The sequence below is a fragment of the Agelaius phoeniceus genome, chromosome 12 (genome assembly GCF_051311805.1).
Source record: "Agelaius phoeniceus isolate bAgePho1 chromosome 12, bAgePho1.hap1, whole genome shotgun sequence".
Lineage (NCBI taxonomy): Eukaryota > Metazoa > Chordata > Aves > Passeriformes > Icteridae > Agelaius > Agelaius phoeniceus.
The window spans coordinates 9,517,501-9,545,006 of record NC_135276.1 but is presented as its reverse complement, the minus strand read 5'-3'; the positions used below and the strand labels follow the sequence as shown (position 1 = coordinate 9,545,006).

Below are 27,506 nucleotides of genomic sequence, written 5' to 3'. Positions count from 1 at the left end.
TTATTCATTGTTTATTGCTTTACAGTACAGTGAGCAGGTGTTAAACCTGCTAAAGAAAAACGCTTTTTATTAACACTATGTGTTGGCATATTTGTGAATTATGTGTACAAATATATTTTTATTTTTCTTTCTCAAACATCCTTTCAAATTCAAGAGGGTTTATTGGGGTTTTTTTTGAGTTGATTTTTTTTTTTAATGCTGTAGTAGCAGAAGCCCATAGTGTTGTTGAGAGCTTTGTCCTTATTTCACAGATGCACTGGGAATTGTTTTTAATCTCCTTTCTGCTTTCCCATTACAGATGGTGATGACGACCCACAACTCTCCTGGGTGGCTTCATCTCCCTCCAGCAAAGATGTTGCATCACCCACTCAGATGATAGGAGATGGGTGTGATCTTGGCATCGGGGAGGAGGAAGGGGGGACTGGCCTGCCGTATCCCTGTCAGTTTTGTGATAAGTCCTTCATTCGCCTGAGCTACCTTAAAAGGCACGAGCAGATCCACAGTGACAAACTACCTTTCAAATGCACCTACTGTAGCCGGCTTTTTAAGCACAAGAGGAGTAGGGATCGCCACATAAAGCTTCACACAGGGGATAAAAAGTACCATTGCCACGAATGCGAGGCTGCATTCTCCCGCAGCGACCACCTCAAAATCCACCTGAAAACCCACAGCTCCAGCAAACCATTCAAGTGTACTGTGTGTAAACGTGGGTTTTCATCCACCAGCTCATTGCAGAGTCACATGCAAGCTCATAAAAAGAACAAGGAACATATGGCAAAGAATGAGAAAGAGGTGAAGAAGGATGATTTTATGTGTGATTACTGTGAAGAGACGTTCAGTCAGACTGAAGATTTGGAGAAGCACGTAATGACACGCCACCCACAGCTTTCCGAGAAGGCAGATTTGCAGTGTATTCATTGCCCTGAAGTATTTGTAGACGAAAACTCGCTGCTCTCACACATTCATCAAGCCCATGCCAACAAGAAACACAAGTGCCCTATGTGCCCAGAGCAGTTTTCTTCAGTGGAGGAAGTCTATTGCCACTTGGACAGCCACAGACAGCCTGACTCCAGCAATCACAGCATCAGCCCTGACCCAGTCCTGGGGAGCGTGGCGTCCATGAGCAGCGCAACACCGGACTCCAGCGCATCGGTGGAAAGAGGTTCCACTCCAGATTCCACCTTAAAGCCTTTGAGAGGACAAAAGAAAACTAGGTCTGTTGATAGAGAGGATGGCCAGAACTGGTCTAAAGTTACTTACAGCTGTCCCTACTGCTCGAAGCGTGACTTCAACAGTCTTGCTGTTCTGGAGATCCATCTGAAGACCATTCATGCAGACAAACCTCAGCAAAGCCACACGTGCCAGATCTGCCTTGATTCCATGCCTACACTGTACAACTTGAATGAACACGTGAGAAAAGTGCACAAAAACCATGCCTATCCCATGATGCAGTTCAGCAACATTTCTGCCTTTCATTGTAATTACTGCCCGGAGATGTTTGCTGATATCAATAGCTTGCAGGAACACATCCGCATTACTCACTGTGGCCCAAACGCTACCCCTCAAGATGGCAACAATGCTTTCTTCTGTAACCAGTGCTCCATGGGCTTTCTGACTGAAGCTACCTTGACTGAGCACATCCAGCAGACTCACTGCAATGTAGGAAATTCAAAATTGGATTCCCCTGTCATTCAGCCAACACAGTCTTTTATGGAAGTTTATTCATGCCCTTATTGCACAAACTCCCCCATTTTTGGCTCCATCCTGAAGCTTACAAAGCATATTAAAGAAAACCACAAGAACATTCCTCTGGCACACAATAAGAAGTCAAAAGCAGAGCAGAGTCCAGTTTCTTCTGATGTTGAAGTCTCTTCCCCTAAAAGGCAGCGGCTTTCTGCAAGCGCAAACTCAGTGTCTAATGGTGAATACCCATGTAATCAGTGTGATCTAAAGTTCTCAAATTTTGAAAGTTTTCAGACCCATTTAAAGTTGCATTTGGAGTTGCTGTTGAGGAAACAGTCTTGCCCTCAGTGTAAAGAAGACTTTGACTCCCAGGAGTCTCTTCTGCAACATCTCACCGTACACTACATGACAACTTCCACTCATTATGTATGTGAGAGCTGTGACAAACAGTTTTCTTCAGTGGACGATTTGCAGAAGCATTTGTTGGACATGCATACTTTTGTGTTGTATCACTGCACTCTTTGCCAAGAAGTTTTTGATTCCAAGGTATCTATCCAAGTGCATCTGGCAGTCAAGCATAGCAATGAAAAGAAGATGTATCGTTGCACAGCCTGTAACTGGGATTTTAGGAAAGAGGTGGATCTCCAGATCCATGTGAAGCATAGTCACTTGGGTAATCCATCAAAGTCTCACAAATGTATCTTCTGTGGTGAGACCTTCAGCACAGAGGTAGAACTGCAGTGCCACATCACAACCCACAGCAAAAAATACAACTGCAAGTTTTGTAGCAAAGCTTTTCATGCCATCATCTTGCTTGAAAAACACTTGCGGGAAAAACATTGTGTTTTTGATGCTAGCGCTGAGAATGGTACAGCTAATGGCATGACCCCAACAAATAAGAAGACAGAAGGGGCAGATATCCAGAACATGTTAATGAAGAATCCGGATACTTCCAACAGTCATGAAGCCAGTGAGGACGATGTGGATGCTTCTGAGCCCATGTATGGCTGTGACATTTGTGGGGCTGCCTACACTATGGAGGTCCTCTTGCAGAACCATCGTTTGAGAGACCATAACATCAGGCCTGGGGAAGATGACTGTTCCAGGAAGAAAGCAGAATTCATCAAAGGTAGCCACAAGTGTAATATCTGCTCAAGGACCTTTTTCTCAGAAAATGGCCTGAGGGAGCACATGCAGACCCATCGAGGCCCAGCTAAGCACTACATGTGCCCCATCTGTGGGGAACGCTTCCCATCGCTTCTGACCCTGACGGAGCACAAAGTCACTCACAGCAAGAGTCTGGATACAGGGACATGTCGGATCTGCAAAATGCCACTGCAGAGCGAGGAGGAATTCATCGAGCACTGCCAGATGCATCCAGATCTCAGAAACTCCCTGACTGGCTTTCGCTGTGTTGTCTGCATGCAGACGGTCACCTCTACCCTGGAGCTGAAAATTCATGGGACGTTCCACATGCAGAAATTGGCAGGAAACTCTGCAACCTCATCACCTAATGGCCAGGCCTTGCAAAAACTCTACAAGTGTGCGCTGTGCTTGAAGGAGTTCCGCAATAAGCAGGACTTGGTAAAGTTGGATGTGAACGGCCTTCCCTACGGCCTGTGTGCTGGATGCATGACCAGGAGCACCAATGGACAGTCTTCCAGCTTGACTCCACAGGAGGTGAACGAGAGGCCGTGTGGCAGCCTGAGGTGTCCAGAGTGTAGTGTCAAATTTGAAAGTGCTGAAGACCTAGAGAGCCACATTCAGGTAGACCACCGAGACCTGACACCCGAGACCAGTGGCCAAAGGAAAGGTACCCAGACGTCCCCTGTTCCCAGAGTAAGTACAGCTGAACTTTAAAGTATCTGAGGGATAAAATGTAGACCTTCAATGTGAGAACTGATATGATATTATTTCTTTTTTTTTTTAAATTGTCACTGTATCAAATCGCTTATGCTACTAAAAAAACCTCAGCAAAACAGGAGGAAGAGTAGAGTAATTCACATAGAACAATCAGAAGTTGCTCAGCCTCTCAGGCACCTTGATTCCTAGAAGCAGCACATCAGATTTTTTTATCTCAAAACTGCCCTAGATTTACCAACAGAGAGCTGGGACTCTTGGGCAGTGGGGATTGAGTTTGTCCATGAATTCTGATTCTACTGAACTGGCAGATCTGGAAAAGCTGGGGTAGTTTAATGAAAAATGGAGATGCTGAGAACCCAAAACAATAAAAAAAATCTAATCTGTCATATTTGAGGAATGAGGAAAATAATAATGAACAGGAGGATATAGGAACTTGTGAGGGAAAATGTAGTAAACTCCATCCTACCCCCCAACTTCTCACTTAAACCACATCTCTGTGCTAAAGAGCTTGTCCCTAGGAATGTCTGACAGAGTGAACCTTTTGAGGTTACTTGGAGGTCTGTGTGCATTTGTATGAGCTTGTTTGCATGTGTGTGTGATTTGAAAAGAACCTGCTTCATGGCCCTTGTGTAGGGGCCAGTAGGGGATAAGTAGTTTCTTAGCAAATCTGGACATTGTCTAATGCAGATTACATAAAAGTGTGCTGTCCTTGACTTTTTGCAGATAGCCTGCTTCCCTATTTCTTAGCTTACAAGTTACTCAGGAACATGCAGATCCAAGTAAGGTTCCAGAAGCCTACTCAGGAGATTAATATCATTTGCAGTTTATAGTCTTTTTAAATTATTTGTTGACGTTTTGGTTCAAGAATGGGCCAAGTCAGTCCTTCCTCTGTCAGGAACAGATGGAATGAGAAGTGGATTTTGGAAATCTTCTCAGGAGACCAACAGCAGACACATCTGAGTATTGATATCATCTGACATTTTTAATTAAACATGATGGGGTGAGATTTTCAAAAGTATCTAAGGAAATTAGGCACCCAACTCCTAATGAATAATTCCAGCCGTAGATGCCTGTTTATGTCAATCTGCTAATTAAAGCACCCACAAACACATCTTACTGAATTAAAAGCACCTGAAAATACCATCCATTCAACTAGAACACCAGGGGCTTGGTAAGTAAGAGAGGGCCCTAAGTATGTTCTGAGGACATGGGCTGAGGTGCCTCCAAGGGAGCTGGGGCAGGTTTTTCCCTGGCAGGAATTTGGATCCCTGCTCCATGTGGGGCTGTGTGGGGCACCAGTGTCTGGCTGAGCTGGGCTGGGCACGGCCATGCTGGAGCAGTGCCCCAGTCCAGCCTCCTGAGCCAATCCCACAGAAAGCTTGATTTCTTTTCTGGTCTTTTCTCCTTTGGTAAAACCACTGGATATTGTTCCCTTTGGGTGTGACTAAGCCTCCAGGCACACGAAAATAATTTTGCAGAAGAATGAAATATCCCACTTTTGGTGTGATACCTAGGTCTGGCTAGGTCATTGTCCTTTTTCCTCCTCAGGACTTTATTTTCTTCTAAATTCTTGAAAAATACTTCTATTCTATTAGGTAGGACTAATTTGTATTTCTGCACCTATGGAATTACCTTTCCCTTCCTTATCAGCTAGCAGAACACATTGCCATTTTCTGTCTTATTTCTTGCTTTAACTCTTTCTTTTCAGTGACAGCTTCCATACTTGTTCTCTCAGGGGAAAATTTTAAGTTCTTCAATAAGGTAAATGCTTTGAATTTCATCCCATGAGGGAAGTTCTGAGTTTCTTTGTAGAAGATAATGAAAAATCTGCATTTGTGATGATGGCAAATGGTACCTTACTGGTGTCTGTGGCCTGCACATATGCTAATATCAGAGATAAGCATCCCAGGAATATATATATTGTTATTAGGAATAATTCATTATCTTATCCTTTATTATAGGTACAAGACCTGAATCTGATATCAGTTCACTAGAAAACCATTGGTGTTTCACTCAGAGTTCTGAAGGCAATGAGTGCCCTTTGTGTTTGCCTAGTAGAGGGATTTTCAAAGAATTATAATGGCTTTTAGATGGTGATACATCTCTGCATTCAAGAAAAGTGTTTACTTAACTTCATTGGCTTCACAGAAAAGCAAGTTGAACATGAGCTCTCTTGTCATCTTGCTAGTGTGCTGCACACAGGTAAAATACCCCTTTAATGGAGCAATCTGCAGTGCACAGTGCATGTAGAGTGATCTGCACATGTTCAGAGAACAGCTACTTCTTTCCATCTCTTCAATATTCCTACATTCATTTTTTAAAATAACTTACTTCTTTTTCTTTCTTAAATAGAAAAGCAGCTGAAGATTAGGACAAGGTACAGTCAGAAGGATCATACAGGTAGATTAGATTTTTATGTGGTGGGTAGATATTTCAGAGTAAATAAGAATAAGCTGGATGAAATCCAAGTAAATGGAAAAGATGATAATAACATATAAAATCTGTAACTTCTTTCTATGTCAGAAGTTGCTCCACCAGCCGTTATTTACTTTTTGATAGAAGAGGTGAGTGTGGAAACCTAAAGGAATTTCAGGAAAAAAAAAACTTAAATGAAGATTTAACCCCAATGTGAAAGAAAGGGGGCAAATAAATATTAGCCCTTGATGAATAAAGAGTGTCTGGGAAGAAAAACAGAACAGGAGAAACTGAACAATTCCTTTTTACTGGAGGTATTTAAGTTTGTGTATATATGCAAGTGTATATAGCACCACAAACAAAGTATGATCATTTTGTTATATTTTGTTTTGATTTTTTACTATTAAATTATTTGAGGTTTTATTCTGAAGATCAATAGGAGACAGCTAGAGGAGCATTGAAAAAATACTGTGAATTGAAAATCCTGCTGTATTCTGTCTTCCTTACATTTTTAGTATGGCCCACAAACAGGAAGAAAACCTGTCAATTGATCATGCTTGTTTCTAGAATGCCTGCCTAGGATCCATTCATGTTGAGCAACAAGACAGATTTCCAGGCAGGCATAGTTTTTGCAGTGTGTATGTGGCAATATCCTCTTTGGAGGATTTGTTTTCAGGAGTTTTAAGACAAGTCAATGGTCTTCTGCAAAAGACATCACTAAGAGGAATAAATAAAATACATCTTAATAGTAAAATATTCCTCTAACGTCCATTTTTGTTTCATTCATATAGTTTTCTCTGAGCTATTCTCTTTGGATACGCCTGAAAGTGTTTTTTCATATGAGCATCACAGATAATGGTATTATTCCAGTATCTGACACTAGTTCAAGGTCTTTTTTATATTACATTAAGATCTCATCGTAGGTGATGCTTCCCTGTTTTTCTGAATGTCTTTCTGTGTTTATCACCTTCAGTTCTGAATATATTTTATTAATTCATTTCCACATGCCTTCTAGGGGAATATGCATATTTTAAGAAACACGACTAATTGTTTAGTATTGAGATTTTTCATTTCCTAATACTGCAAAGCCACATTTCAAGTCACTTTCTCTTACACAGATTTATCTTTATTTTGTGCCACAGGTGTCATGAAAAATACTTGTTTAGCATTGACAGTGGCAAATGTTTAAATTTCCATTTTCATCTTGAATAGTGTTACTATTTTTAGCCCACCTAGGTTATTTGGAGTGAAGAAGCAAAGGAGGTAGCATAGCAAGTTTGAGAAATAAACCCTATTGTGTTCCTTTATTCAGTTTCTTTTCTCCTGCACACTTTCTTGGACTCAGTTCCTTCTCTTTGTTCTCCCCCACAACCCTTCTCTTCCCTTGTAAATCCACTTGAATGGAGGAATATTTTCTTTGTGGAACAGGAAACTATTTCCAGATTTAAAGGAGGATAGTCTGGAAAACCCATGGGAACAATAGATACTTGAGAAAAGAAAACAGAACCCTCTGTTGTTATTACTGCAATTGTGTGCCAAGACTAGAATTAAATATCGTACATTTGTGGGGAATGAGCTCTCAGCTGAAGGCCTGCTCATCTGGTCTCTCTTATCACCTAGATGCCTTCACCTAGACTCTGTTAGCTCCTCAGAGTGTGGGCACCTTCGCTGTCACCACTTGTGAAGATAAAACTTTACAAAAAGATAACTGAACACTTAATAAGGTTCATAAAGCAGAAAAGTACTAGTAGAAGATCACATTTGGTACCACAACTCATTATAGTTGTATTAAAACTAGAGCTCCCCATTTACTGATAGCAGAAGGATGTTTTGTGACATTCTTTTAAAGGCAGTTATTAATGGGCCAAAAGATCAGCTCTTCCACCCCTTGCATATACACTTGGGTGCTAATCTAGCTGTAGTTATTTTGAGACTTGTATAGGCCATTTATTAACCTCACTCCATGTCAAGTGGGGCATCCTGTCACAGGAGCCATCACCTTGCTTAAGCTGCTCATGTGCATGCACAGGTCTCAGCTGAGGCTAAAGGTAGCACAGAGAGGAAGTCTCAAATCTGCTGAGGGCTCCTCATGCCAAGCAGCGTGTTTTATAAGATTGTGAAATGGTGTGGAGGAGTTAGCACTGGGTCTGTGGGTAAACAAAGACATTCTGTCTCTAGATCTGTTAGTAAGTAGCTTTCAGAAGCACCAAAATCAATTAAAAAATGAATCATTTGTCTGTGTTAAATATAACTTTGAAGGTTTGAAATAGAGTCAGGCTGAAATACTGTCCTCTAGCTGGTTACTGAGGGAACCCTCGTAGCTGACATCAGCGTTGGACAAGGCACAGAACTTAGCTTTGAAGTTTTAAGGAAGAGGAAGGCTTCGAGTTTTAAAGGTGACTGTGTGACCACATGAATCAGTCACTACCCAATCCTGTTTTGCTCTTTCCAGGTTTTTTGTGTTGTGTTTTGTTTTGAAGTTAGGAGCCCTCAGCATGTGTGTGCCAGTGTGTTTGTGAGGACATGTGTATGTATGTGTGCTGCGCTCGTCTGCCAGAACAGATTCCCCTGAAAGAGTGCTGCAGAAATCCAGCTGCTTTTCCATTAACAGCCTTGATTTCCAAATGGACTCCAGGAGGATACTTTCTTGAGCTGCCTAGGGATAACTAGCCAATCCAAACTATTTCCTTTGATATGGTTGGCTGTGTCAGCTTTCGGCCAATGGAGTATGGCCTTCCTCCTATTATCATGTTAATCACCCTTTGCTGTTTTAGCCTAGAAAGCCCTGCCTAAGCAAAGGCACACTGGTACAGAATTCATGGAATATGCCTAACTTCCATGGTGCATTTGTTATTACGGTGTTACAGCCTGTTCATTAGCTTCCAGCAGGCTACCTTGTTGCCATTGATGACATGGGAAGTAGTTAAGCTCTTGGTAGCACCTAATTTGTTCTTTCCTCAGCAGGTGCTTGAGGAAATTGGATCCCATGCACAGAGGGGGTGACAGCAACTCTTCTGTTTAACTCAAAACTTCTGATTTATTACTGCTGTCCTAAAAATGGGGTTCTATACCTGGGTGTGAGGTGGAGGCCAAAGAAAAAGTAACGTGCATCTAAAAGTCCACAAAAAGTACCCTCAAAACTATTTTCCTTCAAAAGGTTAACAGGGTGTCATTTACTGAATTGGGCTTCTCTGTGCTGTTGATTTGGGGTTCTCATCCATCCCTTGTGGCCAGCACACAGAGATTTCACGTGTATTCTGCTGCCACCAGCTTTGGCCGTGGGATGCAGACCTCATGCTTGTGCCTAGTGGCAATTTTTGCAGTAGGAATTATTCTTCAGAAACAAGTAGGCACAAAAGGCCCAATTCTTTAAAATTACATATCAAAAAATGTCTATTTAGATAGCATATTCATATGCAGTAAATAAGCATGTACATCAAACCAAAGCACCATACATATTTCTGCTTTGGGAAATAAGAGTTTTTTGCAAGTGTACAAAAGCTTAGCCTTCATGATTTTTGATCCTTTTTTTGTTGGTTTTTTTTCCCCTGAGTTGGATGTCCAACTTGTTGACATGCATTTTAATTTCTGCAAATGGTGCCTTGGATTTTTTCCTGCCATGTTGCACAAGTACACGCATCACTGTAAATCTGAGTGCAAACCCCATTTTCCATTTGAATAAATAGCTCATGTAATTGCCTCTTCACACTGTCTCCTGACTTCTGCAGCTAGGCCTCCCTGGTATGACTTTGAGATGGAGAAAATATAAACAGATTGTACCAGGAAACAGTTCTTTATGATAATGCAGTTTTTTCAAGATTTCTGATTAGAGATGAATACAAAATGCATCATTTCCTTCACTTCACCAAGTAACTGTAGGTGCTCTGCCTACTCTATGTTGAGTTTAATGAAAGGTGGAATTTTTTGAGAAAGTTGATCTTAGTCTGAAAACAGTTACTTTTCTGTCTTTTATTTCATTCTGGGGGAATTTTACTGCTATGGGTTAAATGACAGGTGCAAACTCCTTGTGGCTCAGGTACTCAGTCAGATTTTCAAGTAGTGTAATTTGAAATTTTTAAAGTTGAAATTAAAATTTCTCCTAAAGCAGGTTGGTAATTATAGATTGTGTTTATGGTCCCAGAAAAGCCTGGCCTGGGGATATATGGGCAAAAAAAGCCTCAGTGGAGGAAATTTGAAGCATATAACGTGCTGTATTCATGATCACACTTGCCTTATGCTACAGTGCAGTTTTCTCTAATCTCTTTTTGGTTATTAAACAGAAAAAGACCTATCAATGCATCAAGTGCCAGATGACCTTTGAGAATGAGAGAGAGATACAAATCCATGTCGCTAACCATATGATTGGTAAGACATTCTTTACACTAGGCCACTCATTGGCTGCTTGTTTTTTGCTACTCTTTGACATTCACTATTCTAATAACTTGTTAATATTCATGCTGTAATTTATTTTTTTATTTTTCAAGGAAAATGATTTTGATGTAATGATTCTTCACTTCAAAGCTTTTTAAATATGTGGTTATAGAAGTGTTACTGCTGAGCTTTTTCGTTATCCTTCTGAGTCCTCATGTAGCATTTTCATTTATATTAAAATCAAACTTTTGACAGTATCTTCCATTTGATAGCATAAATTTCTCTCTATCTGTGTAAAAAGTACTTGCCAGTTGTCAACCACTTAGGAGCAATTATGTTTCAATTTTGTATGTCATGACATTGAATAGATGTAACTGCTAGCATTTTCCCAGCTAAGTGTGGTGAATTCCTGAGGAACATTGTCAAAACAAAACACTTACAGAGTTATTTCAGTGGTTTTTTCTACTTTTCCCAACAATTCTGGACTTCAGAAAGTTCAGCTTTTCAGACATACAAATGTTTTAAAAATCAGTGCTTTCTGCCTTCTGTGACAGTCCTGTCACAGGAGTTAGTAAAATCATTGTTGTCACCTGCTGGGTTGTACTTCTGCTGCAGCTGTGATTGCTTCTCTGATGAACACAAAGAAAGGTTTTTTCCTGTATGGACAGATGTTATAAATATATGTGTTGGCCCAAGAGGTCAGTTTATTTTGGTGCATAGACCACAAGAAGATTCTTACACATGCCACTGTAGGCATGTGTCGGATGAGACCCTTCAAGGACCTGGCAGTGCTCTCTGTGTCTCATACTTTCCTATGCAGCATTTATCTCCCAGAAGCATAATGGTTTTCCTTCAGCAATTTTACATTTAGGAAATTATTCTCCCATCAATTCTGCTATGTAACTCCTATTAGCTTTGAAGTGGATTATGCATAAATGCCAGAGAGAGAGAAATGTGGACTGACACACTCTTCAAACCCCTACCCCCAAATGAAAAACATACATATCAGTCACAATCATTTTCATCCAAGAGCCAGACAGGAGTTCTAAGTTAATGTCAAGCAGGTTAAGATTAAGATATCTAAAAGTGTTTGCTTTTGTAGCAGGTGTTAATGTAATCTCTTGTTTGCAAGCTTGAAGAGTGAGATCCTTGTTAATTGGACCATGGTGATTTCATGTAGCTCCCTCCTAGATTTTGAGAAAGAAGTCCTTAGCAAGCTTAGCACTTGTTTCAACTTAATTTGTGATCCAGTAGCTAATAAGTGATTTTTAAATACAAAGGTCATGAAATGTTGAGTTAAGGTTCTGCTTGATTCAAGGGGAACAATTTTTTTTCCTTTTGGAAAAATGTAATTTCTTCATTTTCCAGTAACTTATATGTGAAGTTTATTTATGTATATGCCCATATTAGTGCTGTCTGTAATAATATACAATTATACACATGACCTTACAAAGTCCTTAGCACCATTGGAAGACAACAGGTGTAGAAGGCATTGGAGGCTGTGAAAATTGTGGTGCTGTTATTTGTGAAAACTGTACCCATTGTTTCCTTGAAGCTATACATCGGTTACTTTAGTATTTGGAAGAATTCTGTGTGGTACAAAAGTGCTATGGGCCCAGCTCTGTACACCTAGAATATGGTAAATACCAGGGTGTGGTAAGAAAATATGTGATAATTCCACTGTGGTGTCATATCTTCATGTCCCTTTGCTGAGGTATGTGCATTAAGTTAAGGTCATCACTGCTTTTAATGGTTTAGTTTAGGAAAGAGCAATGTGTAGAAATCTTTAATATGGAGCTAAACTTCCTCTCACTCTGGGCATCTCAGTTCACAACCCTCCTGGGCCCCCTCTCCCTCAGGACATGCAACTGCTCACAAAAAAGGTGTTTCCAGTGAGTTTGCTCATTGGTATTTGTTCTTTACTGGGGAATACTGAAGAGAAAAGGAGAGGCTAGATGTCAGCATTTCTTCAGCAACAAATGCTGTTCAGATTGTTGGTGTTAATTTACATAGTCCTGGGATGGTAATATTAGGGACAGAGACTAACTCCCTCCTGTGCTTGCTCCTCTTGGTCATAGCCTGAGAACTTTGTTCCCTTGTTCAGGCCTTAGGACAGCTTGCACAGGTCCCCCTGCTGCTTAGGCTGGTTTAGCACTGGTAAGGGGTGCAAGAGTTTCCCTTCTCTGTGTTAGACCAAGTCTAGCCAGATGGGCAGCAGGAGAAAGAAGCTAATATAGCTGTGTCTGCAGCCCAGGTTCAGTTCACAGGAATTATTAATGTCATCATTGTCAATTTAAAATCTGCAGATGAGGATTTGTTTGTGCTGGAGGGACACTGAGATCTCAGGGTGAACATGCAGGTGTTTGGGAGACAGGAGAAACTTACCCTCAGACTGTGTGTCCTCAGGAGCTTAGGGCTGGCCTCATCTCAATGAACTTGTATCTGTCTAAAATTAAGGTGTCTGGTTTAATATAGTCATTGAGATGCTGTCCAGGGAAAATGAATGATTGATACCAATCTAAGATAAGAGTTTGAGTAGGATAAGCATTTCCAGGGAGAGATTTTTATCTCTCTTTTGAATTTGAGGAGAGCCAAGACAATGAAGTTAGCCTTGACATGTAATTTTTAGGTAAAAAATCCCTTGGCTTTGATAATCCAAGACTCAGCAGCACTTTCTTCTCATACTTTAAGAAACACAAAATCAATAGTTGAGATATCTTAAGCACTTGCTTACAGTTTTATTCTGCTCAAATGACTGTCAGCAAAGGAATCCCTGCTCTGTAGCAGTGATACCTTTTAGGTAGCAGTGTCCGTAATATGATTAAAGAATTCAATTATTTCTGACATCATGGTCTTAAAAACAGCATCCAGTTAAGTTGGCTGTGCCTCCCTCTTCAACCTCTCAGATTCCCAGTCTGGAGCTGGAGGCCCTGTTCATAATTCATGGAGGTAGGGGGTTGATTTTTTCAAAGCAGTATGAAGAGAATTTCCAGTGCTACTCCCACACACCGCTTTGAAAAATTACCCTGCTGCACTCCAGCCCTTCATATCCTGTGCACAAACACAGAGGCACATTGGGTCCTTCAGGGGTCCCCAGGGAGGGAGCAGGCTGGATCCATCCCCAGAGGAGGGAAATGGGAGATGTTTTGTTTCAGCTGATGCTGGGGCCTGTAGGAGGGCTCTGTGGCAGAACAGAGCTCCTCAGCTGGGGTTAGCCAGGAAGGGATCTGTTTAGGAAGGTTTTCAGCTGGGGGGGTAGTTCGGGTTGGAATTTTTAGAGAGCAGTGGTCTTTGAAACATTGCACCGATTGGGGCTCCTTTGAAACATTTCCATGCCCATAGAAAGGGGATCCCCCTTTGAAACATTTACAGGCATTGGGGAGTCCACCTGGGACTATATCAAAAACTTTCAGCAGTTCTTGCTGCCTCTGTACTTGCTTACCTCCTGTTGTGCTGACCTGGCAATGTTTAAAGCTTCTCCCCCTTTTCTCCCCACCGAGCTGTGCCTCTGATGTGCCGTCTCTGTTAGATGAGGGGAGGATGGGCCTGTGGGCCCGGCGCTCTACGGGGGCACTGAGCAGCCATGGCAGCAGCCCCAGCGTGGAGATCTGTCAGTGCAGCCTCTGCCCATGGCTGGGGGAGCCCTGGAGCTTCAGCCTCCATGGCAGGGCCACCGCCGAGTCCCCGTGTGGGCAGTGGCTGCTCCCATCCTGCACTGCCAAGGGAAATCCACTCAGAGCCCTGCACAGGGAAATGAGGATTAGGCCCAGGGCTTTCCTGTTGGGTTTTTACAGCTGTGCTCTTCCCACAGCCAGGCTGGGTTCCCTAATTGATATTTTTCAGGGGCACATAATTGCACAGATTTGTTCTCTGGGTGGGTCAGGTTGCCTGTACCAAGGGGAAGTGCATTTGATCCCTGCCAGAGCTCTCGGCTCTTTGGGTAAGAGGAGTGGGCACAGCAGTACTTCTCTCTGTCTCACTTAGATGGGGCATGTTTTCCATTTAACATTCAAAGAAGATGAGCAACTGTCCCAACTCTTCTTTCTCCGTTTTCCAAGAAAGTCTCCTGGCAAATGCGCACAGGAAGCTCAACTGCGGCTTGGTTAGTACTGGAACAGGGAAAATAATGATTCCTGGTTTGTGCTCCAAGACTGGGATTGCTGTAACATTCCTCCTGCCTCTGGCTCCAAAGGAATGTGAGCATTGTGGGCCCATGAGAGGCTGTCCCAGTGCTGGGAGCTCAGCAGAGCCCTGCCCCAGTGCCACTCCTGTCCTTCCTGTGCAATTGCCAGTGCTCCCTGCCAAGAGCCAGGAATGAGCCCTGGTGAGCAGGGGAGGAGGGGCGAGGCTGGATGTGTTTGTGATGTGAACATGAGGCCCTGTCTGAGCTTTGGGAGCTGCTGGGGACAGAGGGGAGTGCTGAAGGGAAAGCTTCCAGAAGTCACAGTGAAATTGTTCCCTGGTCCAGTTCTTGAACTGCAGCCTGGATAAATTCCTCCCTGTTTGATGGGATGGGGTTGACAAAGTTAAACACCATGTTTGGGAGAGTTTTCTGAGTACTGCCCCAAGCCACGGCATATCATACATTGTGTGCAGCGTAGGACTCCAAGGATCTTAATTACCTTTCCTGCCCTTAGAGATCATGTTTCAAGTTCTGGAAACACTCTGCCAGAATTAAACACAAAAGAGAAGGAAAAACATCCATCTGCAGTTACATTTCTTTCAAATACATACAAGTATTTGAAACAAAATAATGGCCAACTGTAGGTCTGTTATTTTGTTAACATTTTAAAATAATGTAATATTTTAAAATTAAAAAGTAATTTGGGTGCTTGGAAAAGGTCAAACTGCAATAGTGACTACAGAAATAATTTTCTAAAAAGCAGCAGTTTAGAACACTCATTTTATGTTCAGAAGAATTAGCAGTTGATACCAAGCTCAGTCACTTGATTTGAGATCATACTCAAATCAAGTATAAATCAATATATTCCCAATTATATTTTTGTTTTGGGTTTAAAAATTGAAACAAATGGTTTTATCTTTTGATTTTGATAATGAAGCATAAAGTTCATAAACTTAGATCTTAACAAAATTGCTAATTTTATGCTATATGATAAAAATTTGGAGTCATTTTGGATGGTCTTGAACTCCTTCCTGTCACAGTAGATTCTGAGTGCATGTGACAAGGATGTAGGTAAGGTTCATTTTTGCAGAACTGACTTTTATAAATACGAAGATACTTAGCCCTGGGCATCCTCTGATGAGGATGTGAAGCATTTCTTATACTCAGGCCTGATCTTGTGAATCATTTGTTCCTCATTCTCATTAAGCTGAGGACAGCTAATGCTTTTCAGAATCTCTCTTATAATAAAACATATTTTACTTTACATGAAATAAATGTGTCAATATTGGAAGACACGCAGCTTTAATTCTTGTAAAATTCCTATTTCTTTGGACCTAAGGACTTCTGCTAGTTGAGGCATGTACATGGTAGCAGTGATGGTGACATTGTAAAGCCCTGTCTTTGTAATAGCTTTCAGGCATTAAGGCAAATAAAAATGTGCCAGATTGTTTTTGAAGCATTACTTGCAAATTATCAACAGGAACATATTTCTGGACTCAACTGCTGAATGTGTGAATTAATTATGGACACATTAGGAACTCAGAAATGTTTTTTTAACTTTGATGTTTGTAAAGCATATTCCAAGTAATTGCTCTTTTAATGCAGAATTGAAGGTACAACCTTCTTATATTTACCCAGCACTTGCTTCATATCCAATTCTATGTGGACTTGCCTTAATGAACAATATGTACTAGACTTTCATTTTGCAGCACCTGCCTTTTGAGAAACACTAATTTTGGGAAAGAAAACGTTAAGTGTAAATGCTCTAAAGCACCTGCCTTTAGAGATGGACCCATACAGGGTGTCTCCCTCCACATGTCCCTGGGAGCCTTAATCCCAGGGACTGGCTGGGGTCCTGCTGGTGCTGCTTGAGAGGGTGTGCCCAAGTGGAGCTTGCTGCTGGCTCAGGCTCCTGGGTACAGGCATCTGCTCATGCCAGTAAAGGTTCCCTGTTATATTGCCCAACTCTAAGCCCTGGGTTTTTGTTGGGTTTTTTTTTGGTTTTTTTTTTTTTTTTCCCATCCAATAGTTTTAACATTAACAATATTTGCAAGTCACTAAATATTGTAATGAGGCTAGAAATATTTGTTTTCCAACACTTTTTATCAGTGTAGTCCTACTGAAAGCCAGGTTGCCATTGCTAACAGAAGCAGCTTCTTTTATTTAGTATAACCAAAACTTACCTTAATATAATCTATTACTGAATTGGTTTCTTACTTTGAAACTTCAAAACATTGTGGTTTACTGTTCCTTCCTTTCTAATACTGAAAAATTGATTATACAAAGTCTTAAAAATTTTATCCAGTTGTCCTGTGCATATGGGGCATCCTGCAATTTTTACCTATGCATATTTGTTCATACAAATTACTCCATTCCATGAGAATGTATTTTGGTTTGCTTGTTTATCAGGAAAGAAATAACATTTCCCTTAATATATTCCTTCACATATTCCTTTTGCATTTTTCATTTCATTTAAAACTTGGTAATAGTAGTTCAGTTTTCACTGACATTTTTATAGCTGCTATGACAACATTCCTGTTTTGCATGATACATGCATAATGGGCAATGATCGCAGTGTTACATTGCTTTCATTCTTTCTTAACTGTGTTAAGATTCCTTACAGCCTCCAAACTCAATTTTCATATGCAGTGATGATTACACCTGTTTAAACATTTTCCTGGTAGTTTCATATTTATTCATAAAGGGAGCAGTCGATAAAACACCTTTTCTGCAATCAGTCTGAGTTTTAAGTGTGATATTTCTTCAAAGTTATCATTAACAAGCACCTCAGTCTAGTCCCAGACTTTCAATATCTGCTAAGCAGTGTAGCAAAAAATGCTATTTTCAGTAAACTTTACCCTGTGTAGAAATAATTTTTCTGACTATGTAACTTGGTCTTCATTTTATTAACTCACCTTTAAAACTCTTTTATGTTTGTATTTAAAAGTCTGCAGAGATAGTTTCTGCCTTATTCTCACATATTTTATATGCATATGGCCAGGTATTTCTAAGTTCATAACCAAATTTCTTAGCCCCTCTTTGCTAATCTTGAATCTGGAAAAGAAAGCAAGTCCTCACCATATGGGGCTTGGGTTCTCTCTGCAGATGGTGAAATGACTCTACTTTCTGGTAGAGAGGTCAGCACCCCTCTGTGTCCTACTTTTGAGGAAAAAAAACCAGAATATTTCTTGTGGGTGGAAGAAGGAAAAAACCCACCACCACTTCTAAGCGCATTCTTCAGACTTCATATAAATGATATTTTCAGGACATTGTTCTCCTCATGTGAATTGTGGGACTAATGTTTCTATTTGTTCTGTCCTTAAAATTTAGGTGTTGATTTCTTTGTGGGAGCTTTTTAGCAAGTAACAGTTTTATCTGGATAATGTAGATGTCATCCCCCTTTCCTATTTATTCACTGGTTTGGAAATATCTGATACTCGTACCACTTTTTTTGACTGACAGAAAACTTGAAGACTTTTTCTGAAAAACAGATGATGTATGAGAAGTGAATAAAGAGCAAAGTAATGAATGTTTAGTGAAGTTGGAAAGACCTCATACTTGGGTTAGCTAGGAATTAGCTTTGGCAAAGTTGTAAAATACTCATTTTGCCTATTTGGGGGAAGCTAGACAAGCTTCCCGACTGTTTCCAGTGATAGGAAAGTGGGAGAAGAATGTATTTAGTATCAGTAATCTATAGTTAAATTCCTTTTCTGCTGATAAAGTTCTGGATTTTACTATTTCTGAATATGAGGTTCTATACTGAGCACTTTTGAGCATTGACAAGTGTTTATTTTTCATCTTGTGATTGCAAAACAACCCTGTGGTGAATCAGTAAGGGTACTGGTGTGCATATGCTGAACCCTAGCTCTAGTTATCAGAGAAAAAGGGTTTGTTCATATATTAAAAGTCCAGGTTTGTACCTTCTGTTACTTGGGAAGTATCAGAGTCAGGCATTTGGACTGTTGCCTTTAATTATAGTTTAAACTCAACAGCATCCTTAACCTTGTGGAAGATTTTATCTGGTCTCCTGGAACAAGAGGTTACCAACTGACATGACCCTTAAAAATTATTTCTGTGTTGTGATGGCTGGCAAGCAAGTTGAATCAAACACAGGCCTCCCTGGATGCTTTGTTTGGCACACTGGAATCTTGTTTTTTTAATTTGTGGAGGAAAACTTTGCTGCCCTGAAGTTCCTTACAACTGATCCCATGAAGGAAACCCATGTAAACTTTTGAGGCACTTGTACTTTTTTTTTTTTTTTTGTTTCAAGAATCCTGGCACAGATAAAGCCTTTGCACAACTGATCTCTGCAGATGTGCTGCTTCCTTGTCACAGACTTTGTTCAATTTATTAGTAAGTTTTGACAGCTTTGTGCCTTTTTAAGACTCAGATAGGTTTTAATTGAATATTATGACTTCTCAGATCCATTGTGTGCCATTTTAAAAGTTAAATTTCTTTTTTAGATGATTATACAATAAGCTTGGGGTAGGGGACTTCTGGTTGTCCCTGTCAGGCTTCTCTGTGTTAATATCAAACTCTAAAGAAGTGGCAAATCATGGTTTTTTAAGTGAAAAATGTTTTGTCCTGCCACAACTGAAGAAACTCGAAGAAATCGTGTATGAATACCACAATCTCTCTAAGACAGAGCTCCATAGCAGGCCAAAACACCTCACTGTAGTTCCATAGTTGTCTTTTTCACCCGTTTCATGGAGCCATAAAATCATTGAGGTTGGAAAAGATCTCCAAGATGGAGTCTAGCCTTTGACCGAGCACTGCCCTGTCAACTAGACCAGAGCATTGAGTGCCACATCCAGGTTTTGAACATTTCCAAAGATTGTGACTCCACCACCTCCCTGGGCAGCCTGTTCCAATGCTTGCCAACCCTTTCAGTGAAAAAATTCTTCCTGATGTTCAACCTGAACCTCCCCTGGTGCAGCTTTGGGCCGTTTCCTCCTCTCCTGTTGCTGTTGCCTGGGAGCAGACCACGACTCCCACCTGGCTGCACCCTCCTGTCAGGGAGCTGCAGAGACCAAGAAGGTCCCTCTGAGCCTCCTTTTCTCCAGGCTGATTCCCCCCTGCTCCCTCAGCTCCTTCTCATTGGACTGACTCTCTAGATCCTTCACCAGCTCAGCTGTCCTTCTCCGGACAGACTCCATCCCCTCAAAGTCATTTTTGAATTGAGGGGCTCAAAACTGGACCCAGGACTCGAGGTATGGCCTCACCAGTGTCCTGTGTGGGGCAACAATCTCAGCTTTGTGACTTGTGATTTGTCCTGCTGGCACAAGCCCAGAGGCAGATGGGGTGAATGAGGTGTGGAGCTCATGTGGAGGAGCTGAGCCTTTTTGCCTCCTGCTTTGTGTAGGAAGTGCCAACTCCAGTTTAGTCCAGTGTTTCCTTCTTTGGCACCTCCTGAATTGGTGGAGAAGACTACAAAAGGTGGTACCAGGTAGGAAGGGCACCCTGCTGATGTGTTTACATCACTACTTTAGTCAATCACAGCCTACTTGGGATTTAATTCTGCCTTCAGCTGCACATTATCCATCATCTGGTGAACAGTCATGGGCCTTAAAAACAACCAAATCTTTTGGTCATTGTGTGTGTAACTGGGAAGCATTTAGATTTTAAGATTACTTTCTCCTGTGCTACATTCACAGGAAAGTTTTTTAGCATGGCTCAGGCTAGGCAGAGCCTTTGGTTTTAGGTTTTGCTGCTGATAGAGTTTGGGTTTTTTAAGGGATCAGCATCAACTAGCACCACTGGCATGTCCTCTGTTGTTCTGTTTTGCATGCATCAGCTATTGTGTATTATTGGGGTATGGACAAATAGTTCTTAAACCCCATGACTGTGAGTTATATCCAGGAATAAATATTGGCAACAGAAGTTAAATGATGAAACCTCGTGCAATGAATGGTAACTGATTCAAGCTGGGCTGGATATAGATAGCTAAAGTTGAAGGGAAGAAAATATTCCAGTGACATTTTTCTCCTTGTTTAACTTTCTAGTTAAGAAATTCCATTTTTACTCCCCCTTTTCTTAAACAAACAAACAAAAAACCCCAAAAGACCCAAGAAACTTTTGATTCACCATTTTAAAATAAATCTATGATATGGGGTGAAAAAAAAAAGAAAACAAAAGCAGGCTTCCCTGTGCCTTTAAAATATTTTTAAACTGGTAGTAACTGTGCCTTCATTTCCAGAACATCAGTGGGGACAGTTTCCTTAGAAGACTAGTTCTAATGTGTCAGAAACTGAAGTCAACAATCTGTTAAACCTGAATGATGACCTTCCAAGGGATGGGGAATTTACATCATGAGATGTTATTTGCTTAATTTACTTTAAGTAGCATTTGAAAATCTAGATGGACAATTTAATTTTTTTAAAAATCCAAGCCTTTTTAATTTACATATCTTTTGACTTAGTTCAGCAAAGAAAAATACAAAAGTGAAAATATTGAGGTTTGATTTCTCCTTCCAGTGGAAATACTACTAGATCTTAAATGTACAAGGTGCAATTATATCTAACTTGCATCTTTGTTCTTGTTTGACCACGACTTACCAGGAAAAGAGCTCCAGAGACCTTTAAATGGCCTAGTCAAAGAGTTTTCCCATTTCCTAAGGCTTAAACAGGGGAATCGGCTGCCATTTGCAGGCTAGCAATACAGTAAAAGCACATCATTGTACACAACATTTTATTTGGACAGCTGTATAAAAATGGCAACACACTGTGAAATCCATTAACAGCAAAACATGTTAAATTCAGCAAAATGCATCTCATGTGGAACACTGAATAAGAAATTATAGTCTGAGTTTTACTAGCTGGTTATCAGACTTTGTCTTGAATGAAGAAAATTGAATTTTTTTTCCATGTGTCTGCCTGTAATAACAGTGAACGCTGTACACTGGGTTTTGAAACCAGGGTGCACCTGTAAATTCTTGCCCCACAGACTCTACTGCAAGGATTTTGCAAATTTAAATACTCCTGGGGAGGCTTAAGGGGGGCAGTTCTCATGTTGGGTCCCACCCGCACTCACTCGCACTACTGGGTTCAGAACCATCTGTAGGGGTTAGTTCTAGGGATGTAGGAGTAAGAGCTCAAACTAGGAATAAAAGCATCCTTCCCCCTTGTCTTGCTGCTGTGCCAGCAAGGACTGCAGTTTTGTCTACCAAGAGCAGGTTCTTTTCCTCATGAGGGATTTCCATGGGTGGATTTTGCTGTGCTGCATGTAGTAAGACTTTTCACGGTTAATCAATAGCATTTAAAAATTCAAAACCTCTCTCCAAAGTATTTTGCATTTCCATTGTTCATACTGTTTAACTAGGAGATGTTGCTCATCAAGATAGGATGCTATTAAGTATTCTGGTAGAGAAAGAAAAAATGAGTTTACTCTTGCCTGGTAGAAAATGAAACAGCCATGTTAACTTTAGCTCTAATCATGAGATTAAAAGTCTAATGGGGAATTATATCATTTTCACTCTTCAAAGCCAGCATCAGTGACCTTTGGAGAGTTTTAACTTTAACAGCCTAATGATTTCTCTTCTAGAAGATGGAAAAAGCAGTCTTTTCCTTGACAAGGAAATGAAAAGTGGATGAAAAAGGCAAGCACAAGTAACCATATGCTGGAGCAGGCTAAATGACTTTTAGTCATATTCAGTACCACTTGTGAGAGATGGTTTCCAGGCTTTGTTATCCAGGCCACTGGCTGCTCTGAGGGGAGACAGATAAATGCAAGGCAGAGCCATGGGGCTGGGGACAGTGACAAAAGCAAGGCAGAGCTATGGGGCTGGGGGACAGTGACAAAAGCAAGGCAGAGCTATGGGGCTGGGGGACAGTGACAAAAGCAAGGCAGAGCCATGGGGCTGGGGGACAGTGTCAGTGCAAGGCAGAGCCATGGGGCTGGGGGACAGTGTCAGTGCAAGGCAGAGCCGTGGGGCTGGGGGACAGTGTCAGTGCAAGGCAGAGCCATGGGGCTGGGGGACAGTGTCAATGCAAGGCAGAGCCATGGGGCTGGGGACAGTGACAAAAGCAAGGCAGAGCCATGGGGCTGGGGGACAGTGTCAATGCAAGGCAGAGCCATGGGGCTGGGGACAGTGTCAATGCAAGGCAGAGCCATGGGGCTGGGGGACAGTGTTGGGGGGACAGCCCTGCTCCTCCACGCCCCCGTCCCATGGCAGTGACAGCTCTGACCAGCAGGGCTGAGTGTGCACGCCACTCATCCTGAGCAGGTCTGCTGGCCTGTGGTGTGAGGCTCGTTTCCTGTGCAGGAGCACTGGAATTTCTTGTTTCAGTTCCTGTTTGCCGCGGTTGCGAGCTCAGGCTGTTGCTCTTTTGCCAAGCTGGCAGCACGCGGGGGGAACTTCCTGCGCAGGGGATGTAAAAGCGATTCTCTGATTCTTCCTCTGCAGCCATTGGGAGATAAAAGCCAGGACATCAGGGACTGCAAAGAGGGAGCCAAATTATATTTATAATATTAAAGTGAGTGCATTTGTGGTTTTGCCATTCTCCAGGGTTTTTCATAAGTAGAAAAACATGAATTAGCATTTTCCATTTCCATATATTGACTGGAAAAATAGCCTGCTCTCAATTAAGACCTATAGCTTTTGGGATGTATGCAACAATTTTATAAAATATTTACAGCAAAATTTGCATTTTACATGGTATTACAGTTTTTCTTGTGTTTAGTAGAAAGGACTTAGGCCTAAGAGAGAAAATTCATCCAGCGTACCAAAAGGGAAATATATCTAAAATTCGGTGGTTGGTATTCACAACAAGGAATGTCCAGTGCTGACTGTTACCTCTAGTAATTACTGAAGGTCACTTTGCCCCCCAGCTATTTGTTACAGCCGCGGCGAGGACCGTGCTCCCTGTGCAGAGCTATCACTGTCCCTTTAAAACTGCCTTTGGAAGCGATTGGAGCTTTGTGCTAGACAGATAAGTAGAACATTTTTTACCAAATGTAAATGTGCACTGTAAAGAACATAGCTATTTCCTGGATAATTTGCAGTTGTATATTTTATGTTAATTTCACCGAAAATATTGCACCCCTGCCAGGTTTAGTAGAGGCTCACTGTGATATGAATAATTTCTAGCGAATCTTTTTTTTTTCTTCATTTAAGATTTGGCACCTTTTTAAGATTTTAATAATAGCAACAAGGAGGAAGATTTAGAACAAGTGAAACATTAGAGCCAAAGAAATTCACATTGAGAGCTAATGTAAAATAGCAAGAATAATTACATGGAAAACAGTTTCCACAGATGTTTTTCCTTGTAATGTAATAACTATTTACTAAACTGTTTATTTTAGGCCCTTGGTTTACAATAAAATATTTATACATGCTCTGCTGTAATAAAAAAATATTGACAAAATACTATAGAGATTTTTAAGAGACAATTAGTATTTCCCTGTCTGGAAAGTGAGCACAAGAGAAGCAGCACCAGCCCTTGCCATGCTCTGAGAGGAGATGCTGGGTTAGCAGCAGCATCCCTTGCAGGTTTGTCTGTGCTCAACTCTGCTTACAGGGAGGCTCTGGACTTGTGGCAATCCAGAGGGGAACTTACTGAAGAACATGAAAGCCAGCAATCTAAAGACAGTGGAAACACTTTTCCACTTCTTTTCCACTTCTTTGCAGGAAAAAAACCAACTTTATTACATTTCTGTGTTATTATACAATAAGGTTATGTCTTGTCTAAGCAAAATGTGCCAGTTTTAGGAGCAGGTTTAAAGTTCAGGATGCCAGAATCCTGAATCTTGTTCTTTAAAAACAGTGTGGGACAGTGACATCTCTGAAGCACTGCCTGTGGCAGGTTTAAAGCTATTGCTTTATGCTGACTGAACCACATCTGTCATACCCCTAATTCATGAAGCTCCTCACGTGCCCATGGAGTCTGTACACTGCTACACAGGGACTAACCACCTATGCAGATATAGCAGTGCCTTAGGGTGATGAAATCAGCAATTCAGCAATACTGAAAGGGCTACAGATTATACTTTCCATGCATGATCTTAAAATGTCTATTCTTCTGTTCATGAATATAGAGAAGAAGCTTTATTTTGAGGTATCTAAAAATCTTGAGCAGAGGAGAGTATCCTATAAGAAACTTCAGTTCCTCTGCCTGTCAGTTTTGTAATAAAAGGATTTCTTTCTTTCTTCAGAAGTTATTTTACATCCTTTACTTAACTCCAAAGTGGTGGCATGTAGCAACTTAAAAAGAGGCCTCCAGGACAAAAGAGAAAATACCTTTCATTTCATGGATACAGACCTCAGTGTCTGTGTGCATTTGAGTACCACCAGCATGTTAGAGCAACCTGAAGTCTGAGTAAAGACTGCATGGATGGATCTGAGCAGCCAGTGTTTGGGAAGCAGGATGGTTTCAATATCCAGGCATGAATCCATATTTAGCAATTCAGGCTCTACTTTCAAGTAGACAATTCCCTTGAGTTTCCAGGCTAGCAAGTTGTGAGCTTTATCATTGCAGAAAAAACAGGGTAGCTGCTTCTTGGAATGATTTGAAAAATGAATTAAAAATATATGTATGAACTTTCTTGCTTGGTGAAACTGATAACACTCACCTGTTTTAAAATCATTAGGTGATTACAAAGATTTTTGTCGTGCTGGGTTCTAAAATGTGCAGAAAAAGAACAGGGCAGAGCAGAAAGCAGCAAGCATAGGAACTAAAACTGAACAAAAGAGGGAGCTAAGAAATCTAAAATGTTCAGTTTTAAGGCAGAATAATCATAGTTACCAGATGCCTTTTGTTGTAAACAGACTTTTTTCAGAAGGTTGACTCTTCTAAGGAGGCCAATGCATGTGCGAGGTTTGTGAGCCTTGTTACTGATGTGCCATGCAAATCCATCATGTCCCATTCCCATAGTTGCCCTTGTAGAACCTCACCACAACAGCTTTTGGAGACTAAAAATTGGCTTTCCCTGTGAAAGTCTGCATAATTTAAAATCAAACCTACAATAAGAAAAATAGTGTAATATGTGCAATATTAAGTTGCACCAAAGTTGAATTCTTGGCTTTTAGATTTTCCTACCTTCCTGCTCCTGCACTGTTGACACATTGTAAAGTGCTGCCAGGTTATGCAATTATTTCAGTGCAGCTCATAGGAAAACAAAGGAATTTGTGCTTGGAAGTCAGCATTGCTCTGTACACAAGAATTTCTTTATTTTTCAAGGACTATGTTCTTGTGTAAGCTAATGATTTTGTTTTTAAGTTATATTCTCAGGGGCATGGACATCCAGGATAATCAAGGATGTACTTTTAATACCAATCCTGCAATGTTAGGTCTCTGGTGGAAAAATTGGCCCAACTGCAGGGCTTGAGCCTTGGATTAACCCCTGCTTGGAAGAATTGTTGATTTCCTGGTGCTGAATATATTTGTAAATTGATACATATTACCTATGTGTAAATTAGTTCCAATGAAAGTAAATTAGCCAGTTCCCTCCCCACATGCATTTTAAAATGCCACTTACTGTTTATTACGATAGAAGCCATTATCTCTGTTAGTCATTTTGAGAAATAAGTACATCTGCCAGGGTTCTGCTCTTCATTGTCTCAGCCCAGCTCACCTCTGGCCCTCCCTGCTTGCCCACCTCTGGCAGCAGGCTGGGACTCCTCTTCTGGGAGAGCTCAGCTCACAGATCTCTCTCCAGCCCAAACTGGATGTCTTGTCAGCTGAAGTGGGAGCACAGAGTAGATATGGAAAGCAGAAATGAGGGTCTGAGAGAAGAGGAGGGCATCTTTTGGAATTTTGAATTGCCTTTTTTTGGCTGTCAAGAGGAGTTAAGGAAATATTTGTTCAAACAGTGCAATGTTATTGGTAATCCTGCATGGAAAATATTTTCAGTGAGGTATATTAAAGAGTAGAGCAAGAAGCACGTGTAGATGCAAACTGTGGAAGGTTTGAAAGTCCATGTGGTATGAGTTATAATGCAGACCCTTTTAAACAGTCTCCAAAAGCATTCACCTAGTATCCCTACCATGTCCCTGCATGTTATGAAACAACTGGCAGAGAGCATTATTTTAATAAAGCATTGGCTGTTAGTGTCTCTCATACTGGATCAGGAAAAGAGTTCAGAGGACCAGATATTGCTGAAGAATCTGTCTCCAATTTTCCCTTTGGAACTGTGCTTATAGGGCTTTTAAAGGTTTATGTATTTAACATTGCAAATCTTCCTTTTAGATTTTCATTTGCTGCTTGGGATTTTTATTAATTTTGCAGTGTTCATTTAAGTTGATCCAGCCCTTTATATCATTTCCAGCTTGAAATATTAGTTCAGAGATAAGCTTTATTATTAAATGCTTAATCTTGAACACTTGTCTTATTTGGTAAGAATTATCTCTGAGAAGTAGGCAAAGAGAAGTTGATTGCTGTGGTTTTAAAGCAGTTGTAACTGGAGTAGCCCAAGTACTAGTTTACAAAGGTTGGCATCCCTTCAGTTTGCCATCACAGCAGCTGGACTTCATTAAGTGCTGGTGTTAATTACTGGGAGAGTGTTGGTTCAGTATGTGAGCAGCAACACTTGGGGTGACACACAAAGTAGGAAAAGGGTCACCTTGAAATAGAAGCTTTAAAAAAAGCCGAACAGGCAAGGCAGGGCTGCCACTAATTTTGTAACTGCATTTAGTCCAAAGTTTTTCAGCAAACAGGGAAATAAGCATTGCTGTGCAGCAGGGAGGAATGGCTTAACTGTGTGTGCCATTGAGGAGGCAGGAACGGAGGCGAGGGCTGGGGAACTTGCCCCCTAAGAAAGGAAGACATTAATGTCATATTTTCTGTGCGTGTTGTGTGAAAGAGAGGGAAAATTCTTTCTGTATTCTCCAGAGTTTTCAAGCCATATGCAGTATAGTTTGAGGAGGAAATATTAATAATTTCTTGTACTGTAAATAGTATTCTATGGAGAAAACCTGTTAAGGATTTGTATCTAAGGAATATTTAGGAGATGAATGTCATGGAGAAAAACATAGAACATGTGGTAGCATAAAACAAGTATTGCTTGGAAATGTTGAGTCCTAAAGCTGATGAGATTCAGACAAAGTGGGCCAAGTCCA

General features: G+C 41.0%; 1 protein-coding gene across 10 annotated transcripts in view; it reads left to right on the top strand.

Moving 5' to 3' along the window:
- The window catches only part of ZNF423 (zinc finger protein 423), a 282,260-nt gene that overhangs the window by 183,194 nt on the left and 71,560 nt on the right, over positions 1-27,506 (top strand). For all 10 annotated transcript variants that reach the window (XM_077185134.1, XM_077185130.1, XM_077185131.1 and 7 more), the window contains 2 exons: positions 299-3,522; positions 10,242-10,326. In XM_077185134.1, the coding sequence (XP_077041249.1) occupies positions 299-3,522; positions 10,242-10,326 (3,309 nt within the window). The remainder of the gene's footprint in view (positions 1-298; positions 3,523-10,241; positions 10,327-27,506) is intronic.